This window comes from Phoenix dactylifera, chromosome 6 (assembly GCF_009389715.1).
Source record: "Phoenix dactylifera cultivar Barhee BC4 chromosome 6, palm_55x_up_171113_PBpolish2nd_filt_p, whole genome shotgun sequence".
Taxonomy (NCBI): Eukaryota; Viridiplantae; Streptophyta; class Magnoliopsida; order Arecales; family Arecaceae; genus Phoenix; species Phoenix dactylifera.
This window is the reverse complement of record NC_052397.1, coordinates 11,470,803-11,498,197: the sequence shown is the minus strand read 5'-3', so window position 1 is coordinate 11,498,197 and position 27,395 is coordinate 11,470,803. Positions and strand designations below refer to the sequence as shown.

General features: G+C 41.3%; 2 protein-coding genes across 2 annotated transcripts; both read left to right on the top strand.

Annotated features, from left to right (window-relative positions):
* The first annotated feature begins 6,765 nt into the window (after positions 1-6,765).
* Positions 6,766-9,012, top strand: LOC103714922 (CASP-like protein 2B1). The gene is made up of 3 exons (XM_008802391.4): positions 6,766-7,416; positions 7,615-7,747; positions 8,555-9,012. The coding sequence occupies exons 1-3, from the start codon at positions 7,193-7,195 to the stop codon at positions 8,801-8,803; spliced, it is 606 nt and encodes a 201-aa protein (XP_008800613.1). The 5' UTR covers positions 6,766-7,192; the 3' UTR covers positions 8,804-9,012.
* A 6,915-nt stretch (positions 9,013-15,927) lies between these two features.
* Positions 15,928-17,392, top strand: LOC120111190. Its single transcript, XM_039127749.1, has 2 exons — positions 15,928-17,290; positions 17,379-17,392. The coding sequence occupies exons 1-2, from the start codon at positions 15,928-15,930 to the stop codon at positions 17,390-17,392; spliced, it is 1,377 nt and encodes a 458-aa protein (XP_038983677.1).
* Positions 17,393-27,395: the final 10,003 nt, after the last annotated feature.

Genomic DNA, 27,395 nt, shown 5'->3' with positions numbered 1-27,395 from the left:
TAGGTTAAAAGGTTGGTAACACAAAGACCAACCCATCTGTTGAATGGAACCAAGGGATATATATGCTGACCCAATAGGTCCCTCAAGTAAAACTTGAGTCTAGCATGGCCTAGACACAACCAAGTTTGTTTGCATTAAGCTGGAATCCAAGGTGGGAAGGTTACTACTCCTGGCCTCTTTACCTCAAAGGACCAGTGGAGTGGTTGGGTGAGACTTTTATCAGAATGTGGGAAAATATTTGTGGGAAGAAGAGGATCATGCCCCTTGTTTTTGAGTTGGCACAGCAATGATCTGCTAAACATTGAGCAAATTGTGAGTTGGTCTCAATTAGGGACAACAATTATTCTAAATGACTTAGGCTCCAAGTTCTCCTAATGTGCAATCTGCTCAAGTTTAAGCAGGTCATGTCCCTTGTTTTGAGTTGGTGCAGCAATGGTTGTAGTCTATGTTATTGAGAGTTTTAGGTTGGGTATGGGTCAGACACCAAGATGGAAATCTAGTTAGTTAAATACCATGTCATTGTGCGCAATCTGGTGAAATATGTAATCTTTCTTACCTTGGTGGCTTTGTGCAAAATTCATCACCTGTTGATGGAAGTCTTTTTTTGTCTTTTATTGCAGTTAATCATTTTAAATCACTTGCAGGTGAGAACTCTACATACAGTTCCAATTATTAGAAGATGGCCTTCTCTTTATCTTTTTTCTATATTACTTGTAATTATAGCCTTAGATTCATTAACAATTTTGCAATGCTACGGTAACTCAGAGCAATCACTCAGGAAAGTCACTCTAAGTGGCTTGCAAAGGCCATTAAGGCGGGTGTAAAGTAGATGGATGGTTTAAAGTTCTAAACGGAGATGTGAAAAAAAGGGAGGAGACAGCCTTTCCCTTCTACACCAAATGAAAAGAAGGGAAAACCTCTTCCAATAACATGAAAAGAAATACTGTTGGTTATCCTCTAATTAACGAGTCCCCCTCGATTTAAGATCACAAAAGATATCTACATTATCTAATTAATCTAACATGAGCATATGAATATTAAGATGTGATATTATAATATTTCATTACTTTAAATATCACAAAAAAGAAAACAAATAAATGCAACTGAAAATATTCAACAAAATTGAAATGTGTATTCTATTTTACATATTGTGTATATGAATAGTAGATATACTAACATGAAGATTGTGCCATTATGCTAGCCTCGATAAATGTGCACTCTCCGGGTACGTATCGCCAACTTTCTTGGGGCCATTAGTCACAGTTGCACGTCTCTCATCTGTATGCGCTTCCCAATGCAGGCCAATTATTTTGAGGGAGGCCAACTGAGCTATGGATTGGATTGCTTGCATTCTATTGTTTGAGATTCGGCTCAGTGAACTTCTTTTCAACTGGGTGATAGGCTGTATTATATTTATTTTATGACTGTATAACGTGCTGCCTAAATATGTTTTTTTAAAAAAACCTAGTATTGTTCAAAAGAGGCTTCTTTAGAAGCTGATTCCATTTTATCCCTCGGATTCATACTCTCTTGCTCATTCTTGCAAGAATTAGGATTAAGATGGACTCTTGATCTTATAACATATGAGTATATGACGGTCTCTTCGAGATACTTTTTATTAGGCATTTAAATAAATCACCCAATGTCACATCTTAAATTCGGAGCATGACATGGCTGTATCACTGAAAGATATAGTCCACGATAACATGAAACCAACATTACATTTAGCTTCCAAATTCATCTCAAATAAAATAGAATAAATAAGAATTCAATTTCATTATTCATTAAATGCAACTATTATTGGTTTAGAGCTTTTAAATCCAAACATAAATACCAAACCCATAATCTTCAAAATTTTAAAAATTACTAAGCTGTGAATTCATCATCAACGCAAGAACCAAAGTTCTATTATATAGATCGCCAAGCTTGTTAGCACGAACTCCAAGCCTGAACCATTCTTCGTCTCAGTAAGTAAACCTTTCACAATTTTATCAGATCAAGCATATACTTTTGCATGAATCAATACATCATAATGTGAAAATAACAATATTGCAAGAAAAAAAGAACATTTCATAATATCATATGATAAAGTAAGTCATAAAGTCAATCATGCATGTAACATTATTAATATATCATAAATAGGATTCTAGGTGTATAGCATAAAATAAAATTATAAATTATTTACCATTTAACTATATCATTGATCAAATTATATCTTTCAGACTAAATGCTAAGTTTACTATTATATCCGTGATAGGGCCGTAATCGACAAACACCAACTACTATTACTCGTTGGTGGGGTTATATGCCAACTATTATTATCCGCTGGCAGAGTTGTATGCCAACTACTATTACCCACTGGCAGAGTCGTATACCAACTATTATAATCCACGAGTATTGTCGTATGTCAAATACTATTATCCATTGGCAGAGTCGTATAAAAATGGATGTCGATCTACCCTACTTTCAAGGGCCATACATATATCTGAGAGCCTTTTCGCCCTAGTTCTTAAGAAAATTTTTCTTAAGTCATATTTTTTGAATCATATTTTTTTGAATTATAGATGAATAAAATACTAAATGACTTTATAGAATTCATAGCCCATAAATAAGCATTTAATAGTAGAATAATTATAAAATTATTTTTTCACAACAAAAATATAATTTTCATAAATATAGAGTTCATAGTTCACAAATAGTGCTTAACGATAAAACAATCACGAATCCATTATTTTGCAATAAATCATGAGTTTCATAATATCGTATGCTTGAGCTTTAATTTTAAGAAAACATAATATCATCAACATTTAATGCTATTTTTATATTTTCATAATATTAAAAAATAAGTAAAAATTTAAAAAATAGTAAGGAGTATAAGGTTTACTTACTTCTTATCTTAGACTGTTAAACTTTGGTAGGTGACTCCGCTAGACCTATTTAAAATATTAACAACAAAATTAATTTCTAGTTGTTGATTTTCATAAAATAATACGAGGTGATTGAACTGGGCGTACAGTAGTTTCGGATAGGTTAGGTCTAGACGATTTGCTCAATGAATCGGACTGAAGCAGGCTCAATCAACAAAGTTCATCAATGAGGGTTTCAGGGATATTCAACATAGTTGGGATGATCAGTCCAATAGGCGGCCAGGGCACTAGGGCAGTTTAGGGCCTCCTCTTTTCAAGGGTCAACTCGGGTCTATAGAACAAGGTAGATGGAACTCCTAAGATCCACATGTTCCATTTAGAGAGAGAAATAGGTAGATAAGAGAGAAAAAAAAAGAGAGAAACTGCAGAGAGAAAATAAAGAGAGGAAAGAGAAAGAGAGAGAAGAAGGGAGAAGAGAGAGAAATCCTCTCTCTCCTCTCTTTACGAACGAGAGGCTTATCCTCCCCTTCTATTCTTTCCCCCCTTTCACCCGTAGGTCTAAGAGGACAGCCATGGTGGCCTGGCCCCCCCACTCGTCGACGACCACAGACAGCCGCAGCCCTAGCCAAACTAGTGGCTGGCGGTGGCTAAGCTTGGAGGAAGAAGAAGGTGAAATAGAGGTTGCCCTATTGCATGAGTTCCGGCAGCTCGTCAACCTGAGATCAAGCGGTTGTAATGGCGATGAAGCTCGAAAACCAAGAGGAAGAAGAAGCTTGGCCTATTACCTCAATTCAATGGAATTCCAGCTGTGCTTCTGGTGAGGAATCAATGAGGAGATTCGGAGAAGCTTGAGATTCGCGGATATATCCTGAGAGATTAGTGATCGAATTCAATAGAGGAGGAGGAGGATTAAATAGGTGAAGTCCCTGAGTTCTAGATGAACTCGGATTGCCTTGGGAGTGTCCAATCTCTGTCGGAGGAGGAAAAAGACTCATATCAGAGTCTTCTTCTCTGCCTGCATCATGCCACAAGGCACGATGGCTTTGGGCTTGGGCTATTCGGGCCAGCCCATAGGCCCAAGGCAAGTGCGGCCCAGTTAATGGACCGGGTCCTCACACCCAAATCCAAGAAATTTTGAAGGGAATTGATACTGGAGTTAAAACCATCTAGCTGCTGAGAAAATTCCAGTCCGACTTGGCATGTGAGCAAAAATAAATCTGGCATCAGCTCTATTTTTTTTATCAGCTCGCCCATAGCATCATTTTTTTTTTTTTGAACCAGGATCTTCTGCAGTGCACCTTATCCACTGTAGAGTCCTGTGTCACTGCACCTAGAAGACGGACGGTTCTTCTTCATCCCCACGGTGCACGTTGCGGTTCCTTGCCGTATTTCAGGAATGAAAGAGAGCTGCCCGTTTTCTAGACGGATGATATGGCAGCTATCCATGATAGTACAGAATTATACGGTGCAAAAGTTGCACCACAGAGGATCCAAACTTAAATTTATTTTGTATGGGATCTTACATCAAATTTATAAGCTTTGGGGGTTCAAACTAGTACTCGAATCATTCTCACCACCTTCTGGATTTGAATCATACAACTATTGGTGCGCCCCCAACATTATAGTAGGTTCAATTGAACCCATGATCATGAGCTTTGTAGCTCGTGGTAGGTGTAAATGTACCTCCAACCTATATTACTCAGAAAATGACTTTTAAGTTCAAATTCCACCTAGTGTACCAATACAGAGGTCCTATATTTTTTAACAATGGCATAAGTTAGGTAGGGGGATGGGAAGTCTTTATCTTCTAACATGCCATGGGAGGCACATCCCAAAACTGGCCAACACTTGCAGAAAGGTTGGGGACCCCAACTCCATTTTCGCTTTGAAGTAATCAATAGCCATAACCAGTGATGCTTCCACCACCACCAATCTTATCAATTTGTAGTGCTGACAAGTTAAAATGATGAGGTAGTGCTTGTAGTGGTGGAAGGAAGTTGGTGGGGAAAGAGACATCAAAGAATGGCAGCATGGTTAGTCCTTAATATCTTAGCTGAGTTCCTGTTGAGTGGATAGAATATTTATCTTTATATATTAATGCTTCATAAGCTTAATGGTCAAGTGCTTTGTGCATTGGTGTGAAGATTATCTTAAAGTTTGCTTCTCAAGCATCTAAGATCACCATATAAAGCTAACTTGCTCAAACCTCAATGATGGCATGCTGCTCGTGCTCTAAGCAATTGAAATCAAAACATCATTTTGACTACCATCCGGAGGACTTTTTTCTCTGCTTCTGCTTCTCAAGAATGCAGCTCCACATACTCTTTTGCCCACCTTTTACCTCAAAAAAAGAAGAGGGGCATTGCTTTCGTCCTAATCATCTGTTTCCCAAGCAAACTATATTCATCTAAAGACTTTATGAGCGTGGAGTCAATCATTCACTGGTGGTGTGGCCCAGGAGGGTGCTGTCAACAATGACTCGCTGCATCGGTTTAAACATTCCACTCCACATTTTGTGTTCAAAGAAGGCTGTCATAGAAGCGTTACAAAGGAGGGATATGGATAAAGAAAACTGATGTAAATTGTAACATTACTATGAATAAGCATTTTGTATCTATCATTACACTATAATAAAAATTCTAACATATTACTGATGATTATTTATGATAAAAGCTTACTAAACATATTGATCCAGAAGTAGTTTAGTGCTTCAAATCTCTAACCAGAGAAGGTGATTTACACTCACCAACTTGACTAATAACCAACCTGCTTTAAATAGATCCTGAGTTTAGCATAAATATATGCTCAGACTCTTTTATTAGACATGTTATATTCAAGTTTAGATTTGACGTAGAGTCATTTTAACCAATCTAATAGTTAGTAATCCGATCCGTTTAAACTATTTAATTTATTTAACACTGTTTAAGACGTATCTAACCTATTTATTAAAAGAGTTCTGCACGTCGGATCGGATTACTTATTTATAAAAAAATCAGATTTAGATGTGGATGTTTGATTCATTTGATAAAAAGACTACGTTGAAATTGTTAAATTTTGATCCGACTCACATCGAATCTAATCCATATGACACGCGACCGGGTGGATTGCCACCTCCATCTCTAACTATACGGGCGTCATAGAACATTAAACAAGTCTTACCATTCAAAAACTCAGAAACAACAATAAACCCTTAGCCACAACATCAAATGATTATGGTTTTGTATCAAACTATTCGACCATGCTTGCTCCCCCCATGATATATATATATATATATTTTTTTTTGTACAACTGCGATTCGTACGCAACATGTGTGAATGCAGCCAGCAAAATCAGAAAATAGTAGCTTACTAAAGGGCTTCGACAGGGAGCCCTAGTTTTCCCATACAAAGCCATCGAAGTAGTGGCAATAAAGGAAGCAATGTAGTCAGCCGCACCATTTGCCTTCTTGCAGACATGCATAACCATGTAGGAGCCACATTCCTTCAGAAGTCTGCGGATGTCGTAGAGCAATAGCCTTTCCTTCGCAGCGCCTCTCCGATCCCGGATCCACTCAATCACCGTAGCCGAGTCATCCTCGAGGAGAAGACGAACTGCATTTAGAATGTGTTTTGCGAAGATAATACTCTTTCAGGCAGCTCTGAGCTCGACGCAGACGGCAGTCATATCGAAGATATGCCAATCCTTAATCGACGAAATCTACGTTGTCTCAATTTTCGTCGTCACTAGCGCTATCATCAAAATTCATCTTAACATAATCAGAAGATAAGATATAGGGTAGATGAGTTTAGTCGCGGCAAGTGTATAACGGCCCCCAAATTTTTTCAGTCATCTCAGAAAATGATACCGCAGTAGTGCCAAAAATTTTTGTCGTCCGTGCTAGAGATCCATCCGCCGCCACTTTTGGAGGAGCACTCCCCTAGTCTCTTTTGACCATTCACCACCATCCGCGCTGCCCTTTCATTTCCCGTCCGGTTTCACATACTGTGCGCCCCTTTCCTTGTTATCTTTGCTCCAAAGCGGGACTCGACCGGCGGCCATCTTCCCTTTTCTTAGATGGGGATTCAGTTCCCCCTCCCCTGGGTCCATCAAAAGCCAATTGAAAGCTAGGCGCAAGCTCTTAAATGCTCCCCACTCCTCCCTTAACTGCTCTCTGGTTCTTGGGCAGAGTGACCCTGGAGCCTTCTTCAATTCAATTGCAGGACACAGTTCCCAAGGGAGGAAAGAGTGGTGGGTTTTGGCCATAAATAAAGAGGGACATCCTGCTCCAGGTTCCATTGCATTTGCTCGCTCTTGCGGTGGTTGTGCTCCTGGCTTAGGGCTGGAAGATGAGGCCAGGGGTTGGAGTTAGCCCAGGGAACGTGCCTGTGTACTATGGGGGAGGGCACCTGAAGGCAGTGGAAAGGAGAATGAAGGTGGCTGAGGTGGTGCTAAGGTGGGTGATCTTTGGGCTGGGAGTGCTTGCTGCTGCTCTTGTGGCCTCTGACACCCAGGTCAAGAACATCTTCTCCGTGCAAAAGAAGGCCAAGTTTACAGACATCAAAGCTTTGGTGTAAGCCCATGGGATCCCTCTCTTGTTACCCATTCGATTTACCTGTTTTACTCATCAACTTGTTATTCCTAGATAGCTTCACTTTCTGGGGGATTTCTCTTCTCCTAAGTGTAGTTTTATTTATTATTACTATTTTATTTTGAGTTAGCGTATGTTTGTCCTGGGTATATAATCTGTAAAAGATATTTCGAGTTGCAGGTTTCTGGTGATTGCTGATGCCATAGCCGCAGGTTATAGTCTCATCCAGGGATTGAGGTGTGTGGTGAACATGATCAAAGGGAATGTGCTCTTCAACAAGGCCTTGGCTTTGGTTATATTCTCTTGCGATCAGGTATGTGGTAAATTCTTTTGGAGTGGAACCTCCTCACTAATGTTGGCAAACAAGTGTTTTCGTAGGCTTGTGCTATTAATAATTAGCATTTTGTGTGTGCGGATGAATGCAAACAAATGAGTTCGAGGACATGAGCACACGCCATTTGCCACACAAATGCTCGTGGATGTTGTGTGATTCCTCCTTGGAAAGGCCTTCATGATGCTTTTGGAAAAGCACTTCATCTTAGATTCACATGCCTAACGTTCCTGCATTTGTTCTGGTTCTCTGGCCTTATATAACCTTGTGATGCCATTGTTACCTTCCTGCAATCTAGTTACATTCAAGTGTATCCTATCTTCAAATGGAAGTGGTGGAAATTTTCTTAATGTCATAGACTGAAGATGATGTGCCAGTGGGTGTTGGAGAGCGTAATACATCGAGCTACAATGTAGTCTGGCCCTCAATTTTTTTATGGTTCTTGTGGCCTCGCATTACAATTGCTATTGCTTCCTGCCTTTGTCCTCGACTGTTCTATTTAGTTCTATTATGCTATCTCAGTACCAGATCTTGTACCGGTGCCACTCTATTACTATATCAGCTTATCCGATACAGTACTGGTTCGGTATACCGGTATGGTGTTTGTACCGTATATCGATACATTCAGTATGTTCTCAATCTACAAATGGAAGCTGAGAATGTTAACAAGATGATATTGTAGCATGCGATGGTTCTTGCTTAATTAGAATGTATACTTATCATATAGATTGCAATACATCAAGCAACAATTTGTAGTTTGGTGACATAGGGTTGGTGGTTTCTATGCAGGTGATGGCGTATGTGACACTAGCTGCAGTAGCAGCGGCGGCACAATCGGCGGTGCTCGGGGAGTTTGGGCAGTCGGAGCTGCAATGGATGAAGCTATGCAATCTCTATAACAAGTTCTGTTCCCAAGTTGGGGAGGGAATTCTGAGTTCATTTGTGGTTAGCCTTGGCATGGTCAGCCTCTCCGGTCTATCAGCTTTTAACCTCTTTCGCTTGTTTGGGAACAACAAAGGAAAGAGCAGTGGGAGTTGAGAGATAGATTCAATTGCAGCTCGTTTTTTAGCACCAACATGTTATCCTTTGTGTCGTTATCCCTTGGCTGGTAAAGTAGTTATGCTTTAATGTGGGCTTTGTAAATGTTTATCATATGTATGTAATAAATGCAAGACATGCTTCTGTATGCTGCTTTTGGGACAAAAAAAATCCAGTCAAGAACTCATCTAGTTTGTTTGGACCTCCAAGATATTGCCTTGATGATTCCATGTGGCATGTTTATTATTGGTCATAAAACACTTCCTAGGACAGGAAAGGAGCAAATAACAAAGTGAGGTGATAATTACTATTTTGAGGCAAAATGTGCTTAGGGCTAGAACTTGGCCATGTCATGCTCCTACTTGAGCCTAACTTAAATTTATTTTTTTTTCAAGCTTCAGGCTAATTTCGGTTTCTTAATTCTCAAAAGAACGTCATTCGGAAAAAAAAATACTAGTCTAAAAATACTCTCCTTTTTAGGTCTGATTTTTTTTCCCCCCAAAATACTAGTCTGAGCTTGACTGAAAATTCGATTGGGCCGACCTGATATAAACTTGTTTGGGATGAAAGGCAGGCTGACCAAATTTAAGCTCTACATCTTCTTCTTGCCCACCATTAAGGCTCAAAAGTTATCCCAAGATTGCAGTACCATTTGAGTAGGATCAAAGAAAGAGAAAAAGAAAGGAATATATGCTTGGAAAGGAGAGAAGAGGCTATTAAGAATGAAGGTGTGGAAAATAGGTTTATAAAATGTTATCTGAAAAGGGGGTAGGAAACTTTGAAACACATGCTCTCTATTGCCATTCTCTGCACTTCAATATAAGTAAAACAAGTGATAAACCAAACAAACATACCAAGTGATAACCTATGAGGCTGGTTTTATCAGAAAAAGTAAACCAAGTGATAAATGTAGCAATGGAAGAGGACTCCTACCCTCACCCTCACATCTATTGCCATCTAAAAATGCATTTCAGTAGACCATGTGATGAGCATAACGATGGAAAAGGACTCCTATGAAGTCCTTCCGACAAAATTTGAACTCATTCAACCTGCCATATATTGCACCAGGATCGCTTCAAAGGCCAATGGTCTGAGCTCCTAGTTGCCAAAACTCCTTTTGTCAAAGAAAACTTTTGTTTAGTTCCAAATTATGAGAAATCTTGTCCAAGAATATTTCTTCTTAGAGAACATTAACAGTAGTACAGAGTACCTCGAGGATGTCTACCATGATAAAATGATCTTCAACGCTCATGTTCATCTGGAAAGCTTGATCACATTTTGTATGATTTCTTCAAGGTAGTACTACTCCGCTGGACTTGAAATAACTTACGACCAAAATTCCATCTAATTTCTAAGCGGCACCCCATTCAATTTTTTGAGCTTACAGTCATTTAGCGGAAGGCCAAGATAAGTGATAGGCGGGGAAGAGTTTTGACAATTCAACTATAAAGTGCACTCCATCATTTGAGAAGAATCTAGGGCAATAGGTGTGACAAAGCTTTTTTTAAAAATTTATAGACAAGCTAGAGATGGCTTCAAATCCATAAAGGATGATTTTCAAGGTAGAAATGTTGTTCTTATCAGCTTTAGAGAAGACAATAGTATCATCAGCAAATTGTAGTAGTTTAAAGCCACCTACAAGCTAGGGATCACCCAAACCACAAAAAAAGCTGGAACATGCAGTATTGTTTAGTAATTTGGCCATAGTGTTTGCAGCAATAGTAAGGAGGTATGGCGACAAAGGATCACCTTGCCTAAATCCTATCTTACAAAGAATCCAATTTTCTACTTCACCGTTAACACAGACAACAACTTCAGAGGATAGGAAAATGTTTTCCATCCACTCCAACCAGAGAGTGAGGAAGCCTCTATGCTCAAGGAGTCGGATGAGATAATTTAAACTGAACTTATCAAAAGCCTTGGAAAAATTGAGCTTACACATGATCCCCTTTTGGGATAGCTTTTTGGAGATGTGAAGAGTCTCAACTACACAAAAGAAATTATTGATAATGGACCTACGTTAAATGTAGGCCGCTTGAGGTGAATCAATCAAGGAGTTCAAGAAAGGCTGGAGTCTGATGGCAAGCATCTTTCTAATGATCTTTAAGCAGCTATGAACTAGGCTGATTAGGCGAAAACAGTGTGGATGCGGCCTTGTTTTTAGGAACGAGTAGAAAGAGGCATTAATTGAGACTAGAGAGGTCAACATTATGATCATAGAGTTGATTAAAAAGTGCCAGGAAGTCTTTTGATACAAGATCTCAAAAGTGTTAATAAGAACACAAAGAAAAGCCATTTGGACCGAGTCTTTTATCCCCTTAAAGGTAAAAACAGTATGTTTGATCTCTTCCAGAGAGAAAGGAGACGCAAGATGGTATGGGTCCGAGAATAGAGAAGAGTAAATCTTCTTCAGATTGAGTCCTAGCAGAGAAGTAGAAGGGGTAGACAATAATTCTGTAAAGTTAGAAGTGAAGGCACCCCAAATTCCATGACCATCATGAAAGGTCCGATCCTTCCATGAAACACAATGAATGTGATTAAATTTTTTATGAAAAGAAGTAATCTTGTGAAAGAAAAAGGTATTGCTATCCCCTTCCTTCAGCCACCGCACTTTAGAGCATTGTTTCCAATATATCTCCTCATTGCAATATATTTGACATAGATCTTTCTTGTAAGCTAATCTCTCTTCAATTTCAGAGGAGGAAAGAGGCTCCAACTCCTCTTTGCAATCTAAATTGTGAATTTTCTCTAGAAGATCCTCTTTGAGACATCGAACATTAGTGGTGGTCTTTGAACTCCACTTCTTAGGGGCTACCTTAGTTTCACTCAGCTTCACCACAAGAGTGGAAGTTACATCATCAAAAGAGGGAATGCAGTTCCAAGCTTCAGCGACTACATCATTGATAGATTTATGGTCTAGCCAGCATCTATCAAATTTGAAGAGTTCCTTCTTGAAGATTTGATTAGCATAAGATAAGAGGATCAAAGAGTGGTATGAATAAGGGTTAGGCAAGGCCTATCGAATAGAATGAGGAAAAAGAGCATCCCAATCGATAGAAAGAAGAAACCGGTCTAACTTGGCCATTATAGACAAATCTTGATGGTTACTCCAAGTAAAGTCGCACCCTTTCAAGGGTAAATGAGCTGATGCATTCTAATAAAAGAGAGAAAATCTATGGTTACAGACCGAGGTTGAGGATTCTTGTTCCTTTCATGAAGGTCTAGAGTGGCGTTGAAATCCCCACCAACGACCCAAGGATCAAAAAAGAAGCTTTGATATTTGAGAGCTCACAGTAGGAATCATGCTGAATGACCTCCCCGCTGGACCATAGACCACTGTAAATCCCATTGTTTATTAAGAGACCGATAAAACCAAAGATTAGTGATAGAGAAGGTGCCAATTTTCCTTAAAAGAAAATTCAGAGATGCAGAATTCTAGCCTAGAAGGATACCTTTTGAAAATCTTGACGAGTCTAGGGAGTATTAGCCCACCTGAGAGAGAGTTTAGCATGAGGGGAGAGACAAAGTTCAATTTGGATTCTTGAAGGCCTACTACTTTGGTAGCCATATCTGATGATAGTTACAGATCTTTTAGCAGGGTCATTTAGACCCCTGACATTTTGTGAAAGGAGTGTCTTAGAGAAAGAAGAAGAGAGTTCAGCATAATAGAAAGCCTCCTCCACTCCAATCATGCGTTGGAAGAAAGGCGCCCCACAATAGAAAGCAGATCGCTATACAAGTTGGGTTGTGCCTTTAGTCCATTGGTCCGAAACTGACTTCAAATCCAGAGAGGAGCTGGAGGGGCTACCCTAGTCGGCAGATTGACCACCGGAGGCAACCGGAGAAGACCTAAGGTTATCCATCACGAGCTCCGTAGGAAGGTTTAAAGCCCTAAGGGGCATCACCATAGAGATCCAAAAAGTCGACGTAGCCTTTCAGATTAAGCATGTGTTCAGAAAGGCTAATGGGGCCGCAGACTAGGTAGCTTCTTATATGGCCAATCACTTCGGATCTACCCTGTGGATCAGAGAGGGGAGTTGCCTAGAGCGCTCCGAGACTTATTATTTTTTGATTTTATTGGGTGTATCTGTTATAAATCATCCATTTTAGTGAAAAAAAAAGAAGAGGGAGTCGATATGGTCTTGGAGCAAAAAAAGTTTAGATAGAAGAGGAGCTTCGGCAACCAAGTTAAGGATCACAATCTTTACTATATAGAAGAGATCAACACAACTAAGCTTAATAATCTTCGGGATAAGATTAAGGCACTCACAGAAGATTGAACAAATGAAAGCCTCCTGATCCATCCCAACAAGTGAGGATGGAAGAATATTATGAAGAAGGCCAAAGCTTGACATGAATTTTCAAATAGAGGCCAAGCTTCTAGACATAATCAAAAGACTAGAGAGCATGATTAGGGCCTTAAATTGAAGACCATGAGGATGACCACCATGCCAAATGGACCAAGACTCCACAGAGAGGGAGAAGTGAGAGGATTCTGTAGAGGCCCCCGTTTGAGTTGGGCCGGCCTCTGAGTAAGGGCGGCCCAACTCGTGGAAATGGGGGAGGGAGTGTCCCGATCGAAACGCCTCCCTCCCCTGTTTTTTTTGGAAACCTCCTCCCGAATCCGTCGGAAAGAGGGGTCTCAGGGTGATAAAACCCTAGCAACCGGGCGAGAATCGCCCCCTCCTCTTTCTAGGGCATCCGTCGAGAGCCTTTCCACACAAAAAAAAAAAAAGAAAAAAAAAAAAAGGTTTGGGTCTTGCCTTGCCGCGGGAGGAACCGGAGCGGTCGCCGACGATCCGGCCGGGAGGATCTCGCCGGAGGCAAGGTGAGTCGTCCCTCCTCCTTCCTCATTCTCTAGATCCCTATTTCATTCGAATCCGGCCGGCGAGCCGTTGGGTTGGAGACAAGAAGTCTCCGGTTCCCCCCTCCCGTTCGACCGCCCATCGTCGGGTTGGCGCGTGGCAGCCGTCGCCGGACGTGGCGCATGGCCGGCACCATGTTGGGGGCGTCGACTGCTGGGGTCGCCGGCCACCGGTGGCCACTGCCACCGAGCACGCCATGGGGAGAAAAGAATGCGAGAGAGAGAGAGAGAGAGAGAGAGAGAGAGAGAGCCAACTCTCTTCTTTGTAATTTTATTGACAGAGGGAAGGGAGGAAGGAAGTGAGAGGGGGAGAACAGCCGGGTTCCATCTTCCTTGTTCTCCTCCCACTCCAGTTGCTCTAGTTGCTCTATTTTAATTCCATGTTTTCTCTCTAGTCTAATATAGGGAAATCATGGACTGATGGTTAATCCTAGAGTGTTAGATACTAGTGGACCCTTAAGGGGATCCATAGGGGGTTTGGGTTTTATATATATTGGATAATTTTTAATGATGATTTGGTTCTGTAGGGGAACAATCTGTTGGACGAGAGGACATTGAGCAGGATTCTGTGCATTCCGGTTCCTTATCGCCGTGAGGGCAGGTGATTGGTTGTCTAAATTTTCAACAAAGGTAAGAATCCTTGTACGCCAATCCTACATGATATAAATATTTTGCACTATATATATGTTTGATATGCTATGATTCAGACAAAGCAAAATGGTTTTTTATATTTAAATTGTATTTTGATCGTCTTTGCTTGTGATTGGTATAATGATGGATGCATGCATGCGCATAACTTACACCTACATAATTGGACTGATGGATGGGGTGCTCTAAACTAACTATGTGATATTGGTTGCCCCGTCACGGGCTGGAAACGTGACCGTGGTTAGTTTAAAGCCGGAAATAAATATAAAGGAATTGATGTGTGGATGTAAACTGGATTGTATGAAAAGGGACTTTGGGTTTATCTTGTTATTATGGTAGGCCCCGTCACAGGCTGAAAAATGTGGTACCTTGGTAGGCCCCCTCACAGGCTAGAAATGTGGAACTATAATGTGCAGGCCCCGCCACAGGCTGAAAATGTGATACTTTGGTAGGCCCCCTCACAGGCTAGAAATGTGGAACTATAATGTGCAGGCCCCGCCACAGGCTGAAAATGTGATACTTTGGTAGGCCCCCTCACAGGCTAGAAATGTGGAACTATAATGTGCAGGCCCCGCCACAGGCTGAAAATGTGATACCTTGGTAGGCCCCCCTCACAGGCTAGAAATGTGGAACTATAATGTGCAGGCCCCGCCACAGGCTGAAAATGTGATACTTTGGTAGGCCCCCTCACAGGCTAGAAATGTGGAACTATAATGTGCAGGCCCCGCCACAGGCTGAAAATGTGATACTTTGGTAGGCCCCATCACAGGCTAGAAATGTGGAACTATAATGTGCAGGCCCTGCCACAGGCTGAAAATGTGATAATTTGGTTGCCCCACCACAGGCTGAGAAATGTGACTGAGATTTGACCCAAAGTCGGAAAGATAATTAATTCGGATCAAGTTGAAGAAAAGACATTGAAACTATAATACATGTTTATGAGCTATCATATGCTATATATTTCTTGTGTGGCTGGACTTTTATTGATGTTTGATATACATACATGTATCGATTATTTGAGCTTTGATAGCCGGTTTATGACTTCATGATATGTGCTTTGACTTGTCGTAGTTTTCAGATTTTTATCATTATTGTGTTGGTGTGGATATGTAGGGATTCTTACTGGGCTGTAAAGCTCACCCCCTTTTCTTCTTTCTTTTTATCAGAGTTGCAGGATGCTTAGATTTGGATGGGAATGGGCGCAGAGTACAAGTATCAGAGTCATTAGCTAGTTAGTTTGTTTGTCCTTCTTTGATGTCGATGAACATTTGAAGATCTTGTAATTGAACTAATTTGTTTAATTGGATATGTCGGACTTGTCTATTTGAATTATTAAATTAATCGTGGTTTTATTGGAATTTTGTTAAACATAGGCCTTGCATGATCTTTAGGGCACTGCTCTAGGGCTCATGCGGCCGGTCGCGTACCGGACCCCGGGTGTTGGGTTCGGGGCGTGACAGAGTGGTATCAGAGCTTAAGGTTAAGGTATCCTAGGGTTTAGGTTCAGGTGAGAGTGAGTGGGGGAAGAATATCTAATGACTTATTAAAGTACCCTCTAGATACATTTTTTCTTTGTAATCTTAAATGTTAAAGGTAACTTGTGTAGGTTGATATGGCACGAGGGAGTGGACGTGGGCGTAATAGGAGGCCGACTCGTTTTGCCGATGGCTCCGCTGCTTGGACGCCCTCCGAACAACAAGAAGATGTTCCACCCTCACCAGCCAGAAGTGTGCACCCACAGGAACACCCCGTCAACCCTGTTGGTAGTGCTCTGGAAACGGGAACCCCGGAAACTCCAAGGACAGGAACCTCGGGTGAGCCTAGGATTCAGCCGAATGAACCACTAAGTGCTTCTCAGATGATGGAAGCAATGATGCAACAACAAGCTACTTCCCGTTCAGATATGATGAGAATGATGGAGATGCAACAACGCTTCATGGAACAGCAGCAACAATTTATGCAGCAACAGTTACAACATCAGCGGCAGCAGATGACTCCTCAGTATTTACAGGGGGCTACAAGTCGGCAAGAGCATCATGTTAGTTTGGCAGAATTCAAAAAGTTTGCACCTTCAGCTTTTAAAGGCACTTCTGACCCTTTAGAGGCTGAGACTTGGCTGAATGAAATGGAAAAGGTTTTCAACGCTCTGAGATGCCCTGATGAGGATAGGGTTACTTTTGCTACATTTATGCTGCTGGGAGAAGCGGATATTTGGTGGAATGTGGAAAGAGGAAAGATGGGACAGAACGCTACATCTTTGACTTGGGAAGGATTTAAGGAGCTTTTCCGTGACAAGTATATTCCCCAAAGCGTGAGACGGCAGAAATTTCGAGAGTTTACCCGGTTAGAGCAAGGGAATATGACGGTCGCAGAGTATGCTGCAAAATTTGAGGAACTGGCCAGGTATGCCCCAGGACAGGTGGAGAATGAAAGAGAACGAGCTGAGAAGTTTGAAAGTGGACTCAGAGCCCGAATCAGACAACAGGTGTCTACCTTCGAGCTTTCTTCCTACAAGGATGTGGTTAACAAGGCTTTGGTAGTTGAAAGGGGTTTGAATGACACTCAAGAAGAGAGGGAAAGAATTTTGAAAAAGAGAAACAGACAAGCTGAGTTACAAAATAAGCATGGCAAAAATACTGAATTCGGGCCCAAGAAACAAACTACTGGGAATGATAAGACTCAGCGCAAGGATACTGTGAAATGCTATAGATGTGGCGGACCCCACTATCAGAGCGAGTGCAACTGGTTTAATGGGAATTGTTTTTCATGTGGCCAACAGGGCCATAGGGCAGACACTTGTCCTAATCGCGGAGAGCAACAAACTCGACAGGCATCTCAGCCTATTCAGGGAGCTCCAACCAACCAAGCAACTCAGAATGAACAACAACGAGGAGGACAGCAGAGGCCTAGAACTCAGGGGCGAGTCTATGCTCTTACACAACACGATGCTGACGCCTCTAACACCGTGGTGACAGGTACAATTGAAATCTCATCCACAAATGCCTATATTTTGATTGATCCTGGAGCTACTCATTCTTTTATATCTGCTGATTTTGTTGGAAGAAATAGTACATTGATTTCTTTGCCACTAGAGACTGAACTGTGTGTCTCCATCCCTAATGGAGATGTAATCTTAGTTAACTCTGTCTGCAAAGACTGTATCTTGAATATTGAAGGCAGGGAAATGAAAGTAGATTTACTAGTCCTAGTGATGAAGGATTTCGACATGATCCTTGGGATGGACTGGTTGGCAGCATATCATGCCACTGTTGACTGCTTCGAGAAAACAGTAAAATTTCAAATTTCTGGTCAGCCAGAGTTTACTTTTAGTGGCAACAGAGTGTTACCTCCGCCAAAAGTAATCTCAGCCATACAGGCCAAGCGACTCCTTCGGAAAGGTGATGAAGGATTCTTAGCCATGGTAGTGGGCACCCAGCTGGAAGAACTCAAACTAGAAGACATTCCTATTGTGAGGGAATTTCCAGATGTCTTTCCAGAGGATTTGCCAGGATTACCTCCTGATAGAGAGGTTGAATTCTCCATTGATTTGATTCCTGGCACTGGACCAATTTCTAAGGCCCCATACCGAATGGCTCCAGCTGAATTAAAAGTGCTAAAGGAACAACTACAGGAGCTGTTGGACAAAGGTTTCGTCAGGCCTAGTGTCTCTCCTTGGGGTGCTCCTGTACTATTTGTGAAAAAGAAAGATGGCAGTTTTCGGCTTTGCATAGATTATCGAGAAATAAATGGAGTAACAGTGCGGAACAAATATCCTTTACCGAGAATTGATGATTTGTTCGATCAGCTGCAAGGGGCACAAATCTTCTCAAAACTTGATCTACGCTCCGGATATCACCAGTTGAGAATAAAGGCTGAAGACATACCAAAGACAGCATTCAGAACTAGATATGGACACTATGAGTTTTTGGTTATGCCCTTCGGGTTAACAAATGCACCAGCAGCCTTTATGGATCTTATGAATCGGGTGTTCAAACCCTACCTGGATCAATTTGTGGTAGTATTTATTGATGACATTCTAGTCTATTCAAAAAGTCCACAAGAGCATGAGGAGCATTTGAGGATAGTGTTACAAACTCTTAGAGAAAACAAGCTTTATGGCAAGCTGCAGAAATGTGAGTTCTGGTTAAACAGTATCACCTTTCTCGGGCACGTGATCTCCAAGGATGGCATCTCTGTCGACCCAAAGAAAGTAGAGGCAGTAGTTGATTGGAGTAGACCTACTAATGTGACCGAGGTGCGCAGCTTTTTGGGAATGGCGGGATACTATCGGAGATTCGTTGAGGGATTCTCTCGTATTGCCATGCCTCTATCTCGTCTAACCCAAAAGCAAGTAAAATTTGAATGGAAGGAGGATTGTGAGCAGAGTTTTCAGGAGTTGAAAAGACGATTGGTGACAGCCCCGATATTGGCCCTTCCATCTGGATCAGGAGGCTTCAGCATCTATAGTGATGCATCACGCAAGGGCCTCGGCTGTGTTCTTATGCAGAATGAGAAGGTGATAGCCTATGCTTCTAGACAGTTGAAACCATATGAGCTGAATTATCCTACTCATGATTTGGAGTTAGCAGCTGTGATCTTTGCTTTAAAAATATGGAGGCACTATTTATATGGTGAACATTGTGAAATTTTTACGGACCACAAAAGTTTGAAGTATATCTATACTCAAAAGGAGCTGAATTTGAGGCAAAGGAGATGGTTAGAGCTATTAAAAGATTATGATCTAACTATCAATTACCATCCAGGAAAGGCAAATGTTGTGGCCGATGCTCTAAGCAGGAAATCTTCAAGTAAATTAGCGGCTCTGATCACTACACAAAGAAACATTTTGTTGGACTTGGAGAGATATGAAATTGAAGTACGACTGCATGATCCTCAAGTACGACTTGCTAATCTTATGGTGCAGCCTACCTTGATTGAGAGGATTAAGTCATCTCAAAAAGAGGATCCAGAATTACAGAGGGTGAGGGGAACAGTTGAGTCTGGTGTTCAAAGCGAATTCCATATGCATGAGGATGGTTCCTTAAGATTCGGTAGCAGATTGTGCGTCCCTAAAGTTCCAGAATTAAGAAATGAAATTTTAGAGGAGGCTCATAGCTCAGCTTATACAATGCATCCAGGAGGCACAAAGATGTATCAGAATTTAAAGAAACATTTTTGGTGGAGTGGTATGAAAAAGGATATTGCTCAATTTGTAGCTCAGTGTCTAGTATGTCAGCAGGTAAAAGCAGAACATCAAAGACCTGCGGGACCATTACAGTCTCTACTTATTCCTCAATGGAAGTGGGAGCATATCACCATGGACTTTGTGACTAGCTTGCCAAAAACCCTACGAGGTAATGATGCCGTGTGGGTAATTGTTGACCGGCTAACCAAATCAGCACACTTTTTGCCTTTCAGAGTTGGTTTCTCCTTAGAGAGATTGGCAGGCTTATATATAGAGCATATTGTGAAGTTGCATGGGGTTCCAGTTACCATTGTGTCAGACAGAGACAGTAGATTTGTATCACAGTTTTGGAAGAGTCTTCATAAGGCTCTTGGAACCAAATTGAGCTTTAGCACAGCTTTCCACCCCCAAACCGATGGACAGTCAGAAAGAACCATCCAGATCTTAGAAGACATGTTGAGAGCCTGTGTCATGGATCTAGGAGGAGCGTGGGATGGCCACTTATCACTAGTAGAGTTTGCTTACAATAATAGCTATCAAGCAAGTATACAAATGGCTCCTTTTGAGGCGTTGTATGGCCGGAAGTGCCGATCTCCTATTTGTTGGGATGACGTGGGCGAGAGAAAATTATTAGGCCCAGAGATAGTACAACAGACTGTTGATAAGGTGCAAGTGATCAGAGAACGACTCCGTACAGCTCAGAGTCGCCAAAAGAGTTATGCTGATAATAGAAGGAGAGAACTGGAATTTCAAATTGGAGATCATGTTTTCTTGAGAGTGTCACCTACAAAAGGTGTGATGAGATTTGGGGTTCGTGGCAAATTGAGCCCTAGGTATGTTGGTCCGTTTGAGATTTTGGACAAGGTTGGGGAGGTGGCGTATCGATTGGCTTTACCACCGGCTTTATCCAGTGTGCACAATGTTTTTCATGTGTCAATGTTGAAGAAATATGTACCAGATCCGAGTCATGTGGTAGCATATGAGCCGTTACATCTTCAGGAGGATTTGACCTATGAGGAGTTTCCGGTACGAATTGTGGACAGAAAAGATCAGGTACTACGACATCGAACCATTCCTTTTGTGAAGGTACAATGGGATAATCATACGGAAAGAGAGGCTACTTGGGAGCTCGAAGAAGAGATGAAAGTCAAGTATCCGCAGCTTTTTGAAACCCCAGGTATGCCAATTTCGAGGACGAAATTTTCTTTTAGGAGGGGAGAATGTAGAGGCCCCCGTTTGAGTTGGGCCGGCCTCTGAGTAAGGGCGGCCCAACTCGTGGAAATGGGGGAGGGAGTGTCCCGATCGAAACGCCTCCCTCCCCTGTTTTTTTTGGAAACCTCCTCCCGAATCCGTCGGAAAGAGGGGTCTCAGGGTGATAAAACCCTAGCAACCGGGCGAGAATCGCCCCCTCCTCTTTCTAGGGCATCCGTCGAGAGCCTTTCCACACAAAAAAAAAAAGAAAAAAAAAAAAAGGTTTGGGTCTTGCCTTGCCGCGGGAGGAACCGGAGCGGTCGCCGACGATCCGGCCGGGAGGATCTCGCCGGAGGCAAGGTGAGTCGTCCCTCCTCCTTCCTCATTCTCTAGATCCCTATTTCATTCGAATCCGGCCGGCGAGCCGTTGGGTTGGAGACAAGAAGTCTCCGGTTCCCCCCTCCCGTTCGACCGCCCATCGTCGGGTTGGCGCGTGGCAGCCGTCGCCGGACGTGGCGCATGGCCGGCACCATGTTGGGGGCGTCGACTGCTGGGGTCGCCGGCCACCGGTGGCCACTGCCACCGAGCACGCCATGGGGAGAAAAGAATGAGAGAGAGAGAGAGAGAGAGAGAGAGCCAACTCTCTTCTTTGTAATTTTATTGACAGAGGGAAGGGAGGAAGGAAGTGAGAGGGGGAGAACAGCCGGGTTCCATCTTCCTTGTTCTCCTCCCACTCCAGTTGCTCTAGTTGCTCTATTTTAATTCCATGTTTTCTCTCTAGTCTAATATAGGGAAATCATGGACTGATGGTTAATCCTAGAGTGTTAGATACTAGTGGACCCTTAAGGGGATCCATAGGGGGTTTGGGTTTTATATATATTGGATAATTTTTAATGATGATTTGGTTCTGTAGGGGAACAATCTGTTGGACGAGAGGACATTGAGCAGGATTCTGTGCATTCCGGTTCCTTATCGCCGTGAGGGCAGGTGATTGGTTGTCTAAATTTTCAACAAAGGTAAGAATCCTTGTACGCCAATCCTACATGATATAAATATTTTGCACTATATATATGTTTGATATGCTATGATTCAGACAAAGCAAAATGGTTTTTTATATTTAAATTGTATTTTGATCGTCTTTGCTTGTGATTGGTATAATGATGGATGCATGCATGCGCATAACTTACACCTACATAATTGGACTGATGGATGGGGTGCTCTAAACTAACTATGTGATATTGGTTGCCCCGTCACGGGCTGGAAATGTGACCGTGGTTAGTTTAAAGCCGGAAATAAATATAAAGGAATTGATGTGTGGATGTAAACTGGATTGTATGAAAAGGGACTTTGGGTTTATCTTGTTATTATGGTAGGCCCCGTCACAGGCTGAAAAATGTGGTACCTTGGTAGGCCCCCTCACAGGCTAGAAATGTGGAACTATAATGTGCAGGCCCCGCCACAGGCTGAAAATGTGATACTTTGGTAGGCCCCCTCACAGGCTAGAAATATGGAACTATAATGTGCAGGCCCCGCCACAGGCTGAAAATGTGATACTTTGGTAGGCCCCCTCACAGGCTAGAAATGTGGAACTATAATGTGCAGGCCCCGCCACAGGCTGAAAATGTGATACCTTGGTAGGCCCCCCTCACAGGCTAGAAATGTGGAACTATAATGTGCAGGCCCCGCCACAGGCTGAAAATGTGATACTTTGGTAGGCCCCCTCACAGGCTAGAAATGTGGAACTATAATGTGCAGGCCCCGCCACAGGCTGAAAATGTGATACTTTGGTAGGCCCCATCACAGGCTAGAAATGTGGAACTATAATGTGCAGGCCCTGCCACAGGCTGAAAATGTGATAATTTGGTTGCCCCACCACAGGCTGAGAAATGTGACTGAGATTTGACCCAAAGTCGGAAAGATAATTAATTCGGATCAAGTTGAAGAAAAGACATTGAAACTATAATACATGTTTATGAGCTATCATATGCTATATATTTCTTGTGTGGCTGGACTTTTATTGATGTTTGATATACATACATGTATCGATTATTTGAGCTTTGATAGCCGGTTTATGACTTCATGATATGTGCTTTGACTTGTCGTAGTTTTCAGATTTTTATCATTATTGTGTTGGTGTGGATATGTAGGGATTCTTACTGGGCTGTAAAGCTCACCCCCTTTTCTTCTTTCTTTTTATCAGAGTTGCAGGATGCTTAGATTTGGATGGGATGGGCGCAGAGTACAAGTATCAGAGTCATTAGCTAGTTAGTTTGTTTGTCCTTCTTTGATGTCGATGAACATTTGAAGATCTTGTAATTGAACTAATTTGTTTATTTGGATATGTCGGACTTGTCTATTTGAATTATTAAATTAATCGTGGATTTATTGGAATTTTGTTAAACATAGGCCTTGCATGATCTTTAGGGCACTGCTCTAGGGCTCATGCGGCCGGTCGCGTACCGGACCCCGGGTGTTGGGTTCGGGGCGTGACAGATTCAATGACTCTCTTATTTTGAGCAAGAAAAATATCCTTCCTTTACGAAAGATGCACAAGAGAACTATTGGGTCTAAGGAGCCTAGGCTCCCAAAGGAAGTTAGATAAGTAGGCTTGGAGGGCTTTAACAAATTAAGCACTAGAGATTTGTGCCCTATTGGAGGTGAACACTAATACTAGAGCTAGACATGAAAGTGTCAATGGTGCATGCTAGCTCGAACCTATGCATCTATGGGGAGATACACAAGTAGTTTTTCAGACTGACTACCCACATCCACAACCTTCATATTTAAATATCCAGCAAGAGAAGAGCATACCTTTGAAGAATGACCATACCCTCTACAAAAGAAACAAAGAAGAGCATTTTACTCTTCGCAGCGAAAGCAAGGCCCTTTGGGATGGGGGAGAAAGATTGAGGAGCATTGCCTCTTTGGGATGGGTGGAAATTGCATTGCTGGAGGAGAAGATAAGAGCAGCTTTTGTAAGATTTAGCAGCAAATAATGGAAGATAGGCACTATTTGAAGAGAAATGAGATGTTGGGCCAGAAGAGAGAGAGGTAGGAGCCTTTTCGAGGATCCTCTCAAAGTTGGAGATTTTTGAAGCCTAAAGATGATTTTGGAGATGCCTCACCCTTAAAAGAACCACATTCACTCCAGAAGCCATGGAGTGGGGCCGGTAACAGGCATGAAGAGGAACGGGAGACTAGGGTCATCGCCATTCCCGCTAGAAGAAGCCTCTGGAATGACATTTCTCTCTCCGGACATTGCTCTTTTGGAGTCCACATGCAATAGAGTTCTAAGGCGGGGAGCTTTTGGAGGGCAGATGGAGGGCCAAAAAGCACTTTCTCGCTCTCCAAAAGTACTTTTAGCTAAAAAATGATGTTTGGTAAATTTTCTGAAAAGCTGTTTCAGCTTTTGCGGGAAGCTGAAAGCAGCTTTTGGGGGGAAGCTCCAATTTGGAGCTTTCCGAAAATGCTGTTTTCAGCTTTTTCGGAAAGCTGTATTTTTGACCAAAATATCTCCATTTAAAAAAAAAAATCCTCCCAAAAACCTCTCTCTCACGGTCTCTTCCTCTCCCACCCAACCCCATTCCCTCTCTCCCGCCGCCGCACCCTCTCCCTCTGCCCCGCCGTCGCACCCCCTCCCTCTCCCCCGCCCCCATGGTGGGGAGGTGCCGAAGAAGAGGAAGACAGGTGGTTTTCCCCTTCCCGTGGCCGCCGCCGGCGACGATGTCCCCGTCACGGAAAGGGACGGTGCCGAAGAAGAAGGAGGTCCCACGGCCCCCCTCCCGCATCTGCGAGGCCCCGCCGTCGCACCCCCTCCCTCTCCCCCTTCCTGCGGCCGCCGGCGGTCACGACCCGCCCCCCTCCCGCGTCCGCCACGGCCCGGCCCGGCGCTGTCGGCCTCGCGGGAGAGCACTTCCCAGGGGGCCAGTCGTGGCCGCCGCCGGCCATGACCCGGCCCCCTCCCGCGGCCGCCGCCAGCCCCGGCCCGGCCCCCTCCCGCGGCCGCGGCGGCCTGGCTCCCTTCTGACGCTGCTGGCCGCGCGGGAGGAGAAGAAAGGAGAACAGGGGAGAGGAAGGAAGGAGAAGAAGAGAAGAAAAAAAAAGAAAAGAAAAAGAAAAGGAAAAAAAGAAGAAAAGAAAAGAAAAAAAGAGAAGAAAAAAAATTTAAAAAATAAAAAAAAAATAAAAAAATAAATATTTATATAAATGAATGAATGAATGAATAAATAAATAAGATAATAAATAAATATATTTCAACATTATTAATTATTTACACTAATAATTATAATATTTTATACCTTTATTATTGTATTATACTATAAATATTATATTATATTACATTACATTATAATACATTAATATGTTATTTTAAATAATTTAATATTATGTTATATTATGAGAAATTAATTTATACTAATAATTATAATATTTTATACCTTTATTATTGTATTATACTATAAATATAATATATATTATATTATATCATAATACACTAATATGTTATGTTAAATAATTTAATATTATGCTATATTACCAAATATTAATTTACTCTAATAATTATATTACTATTATGCTATATTATAATAATATTATTTTATATTAAAAAATATTATACTATATCGTATATTTATGTATTAATATATGTTATGTTTTATTATATTCTGTTGTATAATACTATGCAATGTTCTTTCTGGTAATTTTGTCATACAAAAGTACTTTCCCAGTTTGTTTATCAAACACAAAACAAAGTACCAGAGCACTTTACGAATGTAGTTACCAAACAGCAAACAGCTTTTTATAACAGCTCTACTTCAGACAGCTCTACTTCCAACAGCTCCTCCAAACAGGGCATAAGTGGGTAAGGATGTTGCTTCCTCGAATGTAGGAGTAATTAATCTTTCCTTTTTTATCATATTTACACGCTCCTCCCCTACCCAAAAAGGAAAGCGATGGAAGTAATTGATTGAGATTTTTATTTGTCAAAATAAAGTCAATCCGTCACTTTTCATCATTGCCTCAGAAGCTATTATTATGTGACTACATAAGTATATTAATTTCCATTTATAAAGATTGTACTTTTCTTAATTTTGTAGCCATAAAGGGGATTTAGGTGTATTATAGTTTGCATCTAGAATTTCTTTTTTTTTGCTAACAGTTTGTTTAACATTATAAACTCTAATGTCATCAACTCACTGCTATCTTAACATATATATATATATATATATATATATATATATATATATATATATATATATATATATATATATATATAACTCATGATCCATGTGATGGATTATTAGTTTAAATATTTTATTATATATTTTAACAAACTAGTACAATGAAAACCATCTACTCTCGTGTTTAATTGATACATAAGTTAGAGACCACTAAAACATGCAATTTTATATTTTTTAAATATTTTTAATAATATAAATCATAATATTAATCTTTGACTTGGATGTTTTAATATTGATTTCGAACTTGAAAGGAGTAGATACCTCTTCCCTCCAAAGGAGCATAGTTTATATATATATATATATATATATGTATATATATATATATATATATATATATTAACATATTTATTGCATATAAATATTAGCAACTTGTACGTGTAATGCATGTTCAAGCATAGGGTTGGAGGTCTTGGACAGATGGGGTCCTGCTTGATTTCAACTTAAGAATGGACCAATCATCATAGGCGATTTATTAGTTAAATAAGGACAATAAGAGAAAGAAAATGAGATAGTTTTGGGGATCGATGGCTTAAAAGGATGGTCGAGCCAACAAGAGAGAAGGGCCTTGAAAAAGAGATCAATGAAGGGGACTTGCAGAAGTGATTGATAAAGGGCTAAGCTAGTTGTAATACTCCATAACCTAATCCAAAATAGCTAGCCGAAAGATATTATTTGGATTTCTTGATCCTGTATAAGTATCCAAGATTTATGTAGTACATAGTCGAAATGTAAATAAATATACACCCGCACAAGTCCTTATATACTTCCTCCGTTAAAGCTCTAACATCTTGGCCAGACTAAAGGTTTAAATCTATTTACAAATACTATAAATTCAATCACAAATACCACAATCAGCTTGTGGTCAGCCTCAATGGACCCGTGCCACATCTAGTCCATATAGGCCATGGGTCGAATCTGCTTTGATTCTATTTATAATAACCCAAGATCTCACATAAAAAGACTAGCCAAAAGGTATTATTTAGACTCCTTAGTCCTGTATAAGTACCCAAGATCTCTTCGGCAAATAACTCATATGGGACTAAACACACCGTATCATAGCTCTACGATGGATTTGTGGTACGTGTAATTGAATTTGACTAGATTTGAATCTTTAGCCAAATAAGGATGCAAGGGCTTAATCTGGGGAAGTGTGTGAGGATCCGTGCGAGTGTGTGTTTAATCCTACATCAGTTATTTGCCATAGAGATTTTGGGTACTTATACATAACTAAAAAATTCAAAGAATACATTTCGGGCAGTCTTTTTGAATGATATCCTAGGTTGCTACAACTAGTGGCAAGAGAGAGGGCAGGGAGTAGGGGGCAACACATTTCCAAGCTAGGTTGTACTCTGACATGAGTACAAAGGGGACCAAGTCAAGCAGACAAGGAGAGGGTTGCAGTGGGTGGTCATCTAGAATAATTTTAAAATCATGAAGATATGCAAAACTATTATTCATAAAGTGTAG

Excerpts from the sequence above, each read along its gene's own strand:
- LOC103714922 (XM_008802391.4), top strand. The coding sequence starts at position 7,193 with ATGAGGCCAGGGGTTGGAGTTAGCCCAGGGAACGTGCCTGTGTACTAT. Across the intron at positions 7,417-7,614 it reads ACAGACATCAAAGCTTTGGT|GTTTCTGGTGATTGCTGATG; the intron begins GTAAGCCCATGG and ends TTCGAGTTGCAG. Across the intron at positions 7,748-8,554 it reads TTATATTCTCTTGCGATCAG|GTGATGGCGTATGTGACACT; the intron begins GTATGTGGTAAA and ends GTTTCTATGCAG.
- LOC120111190 (XM_039127749.1), top strand. The coding sequence starts at position 15,928 with ATGGCACGAGGGAGTGGACGTGGGCGTAATAGGAGGCCGACTCGTTTT.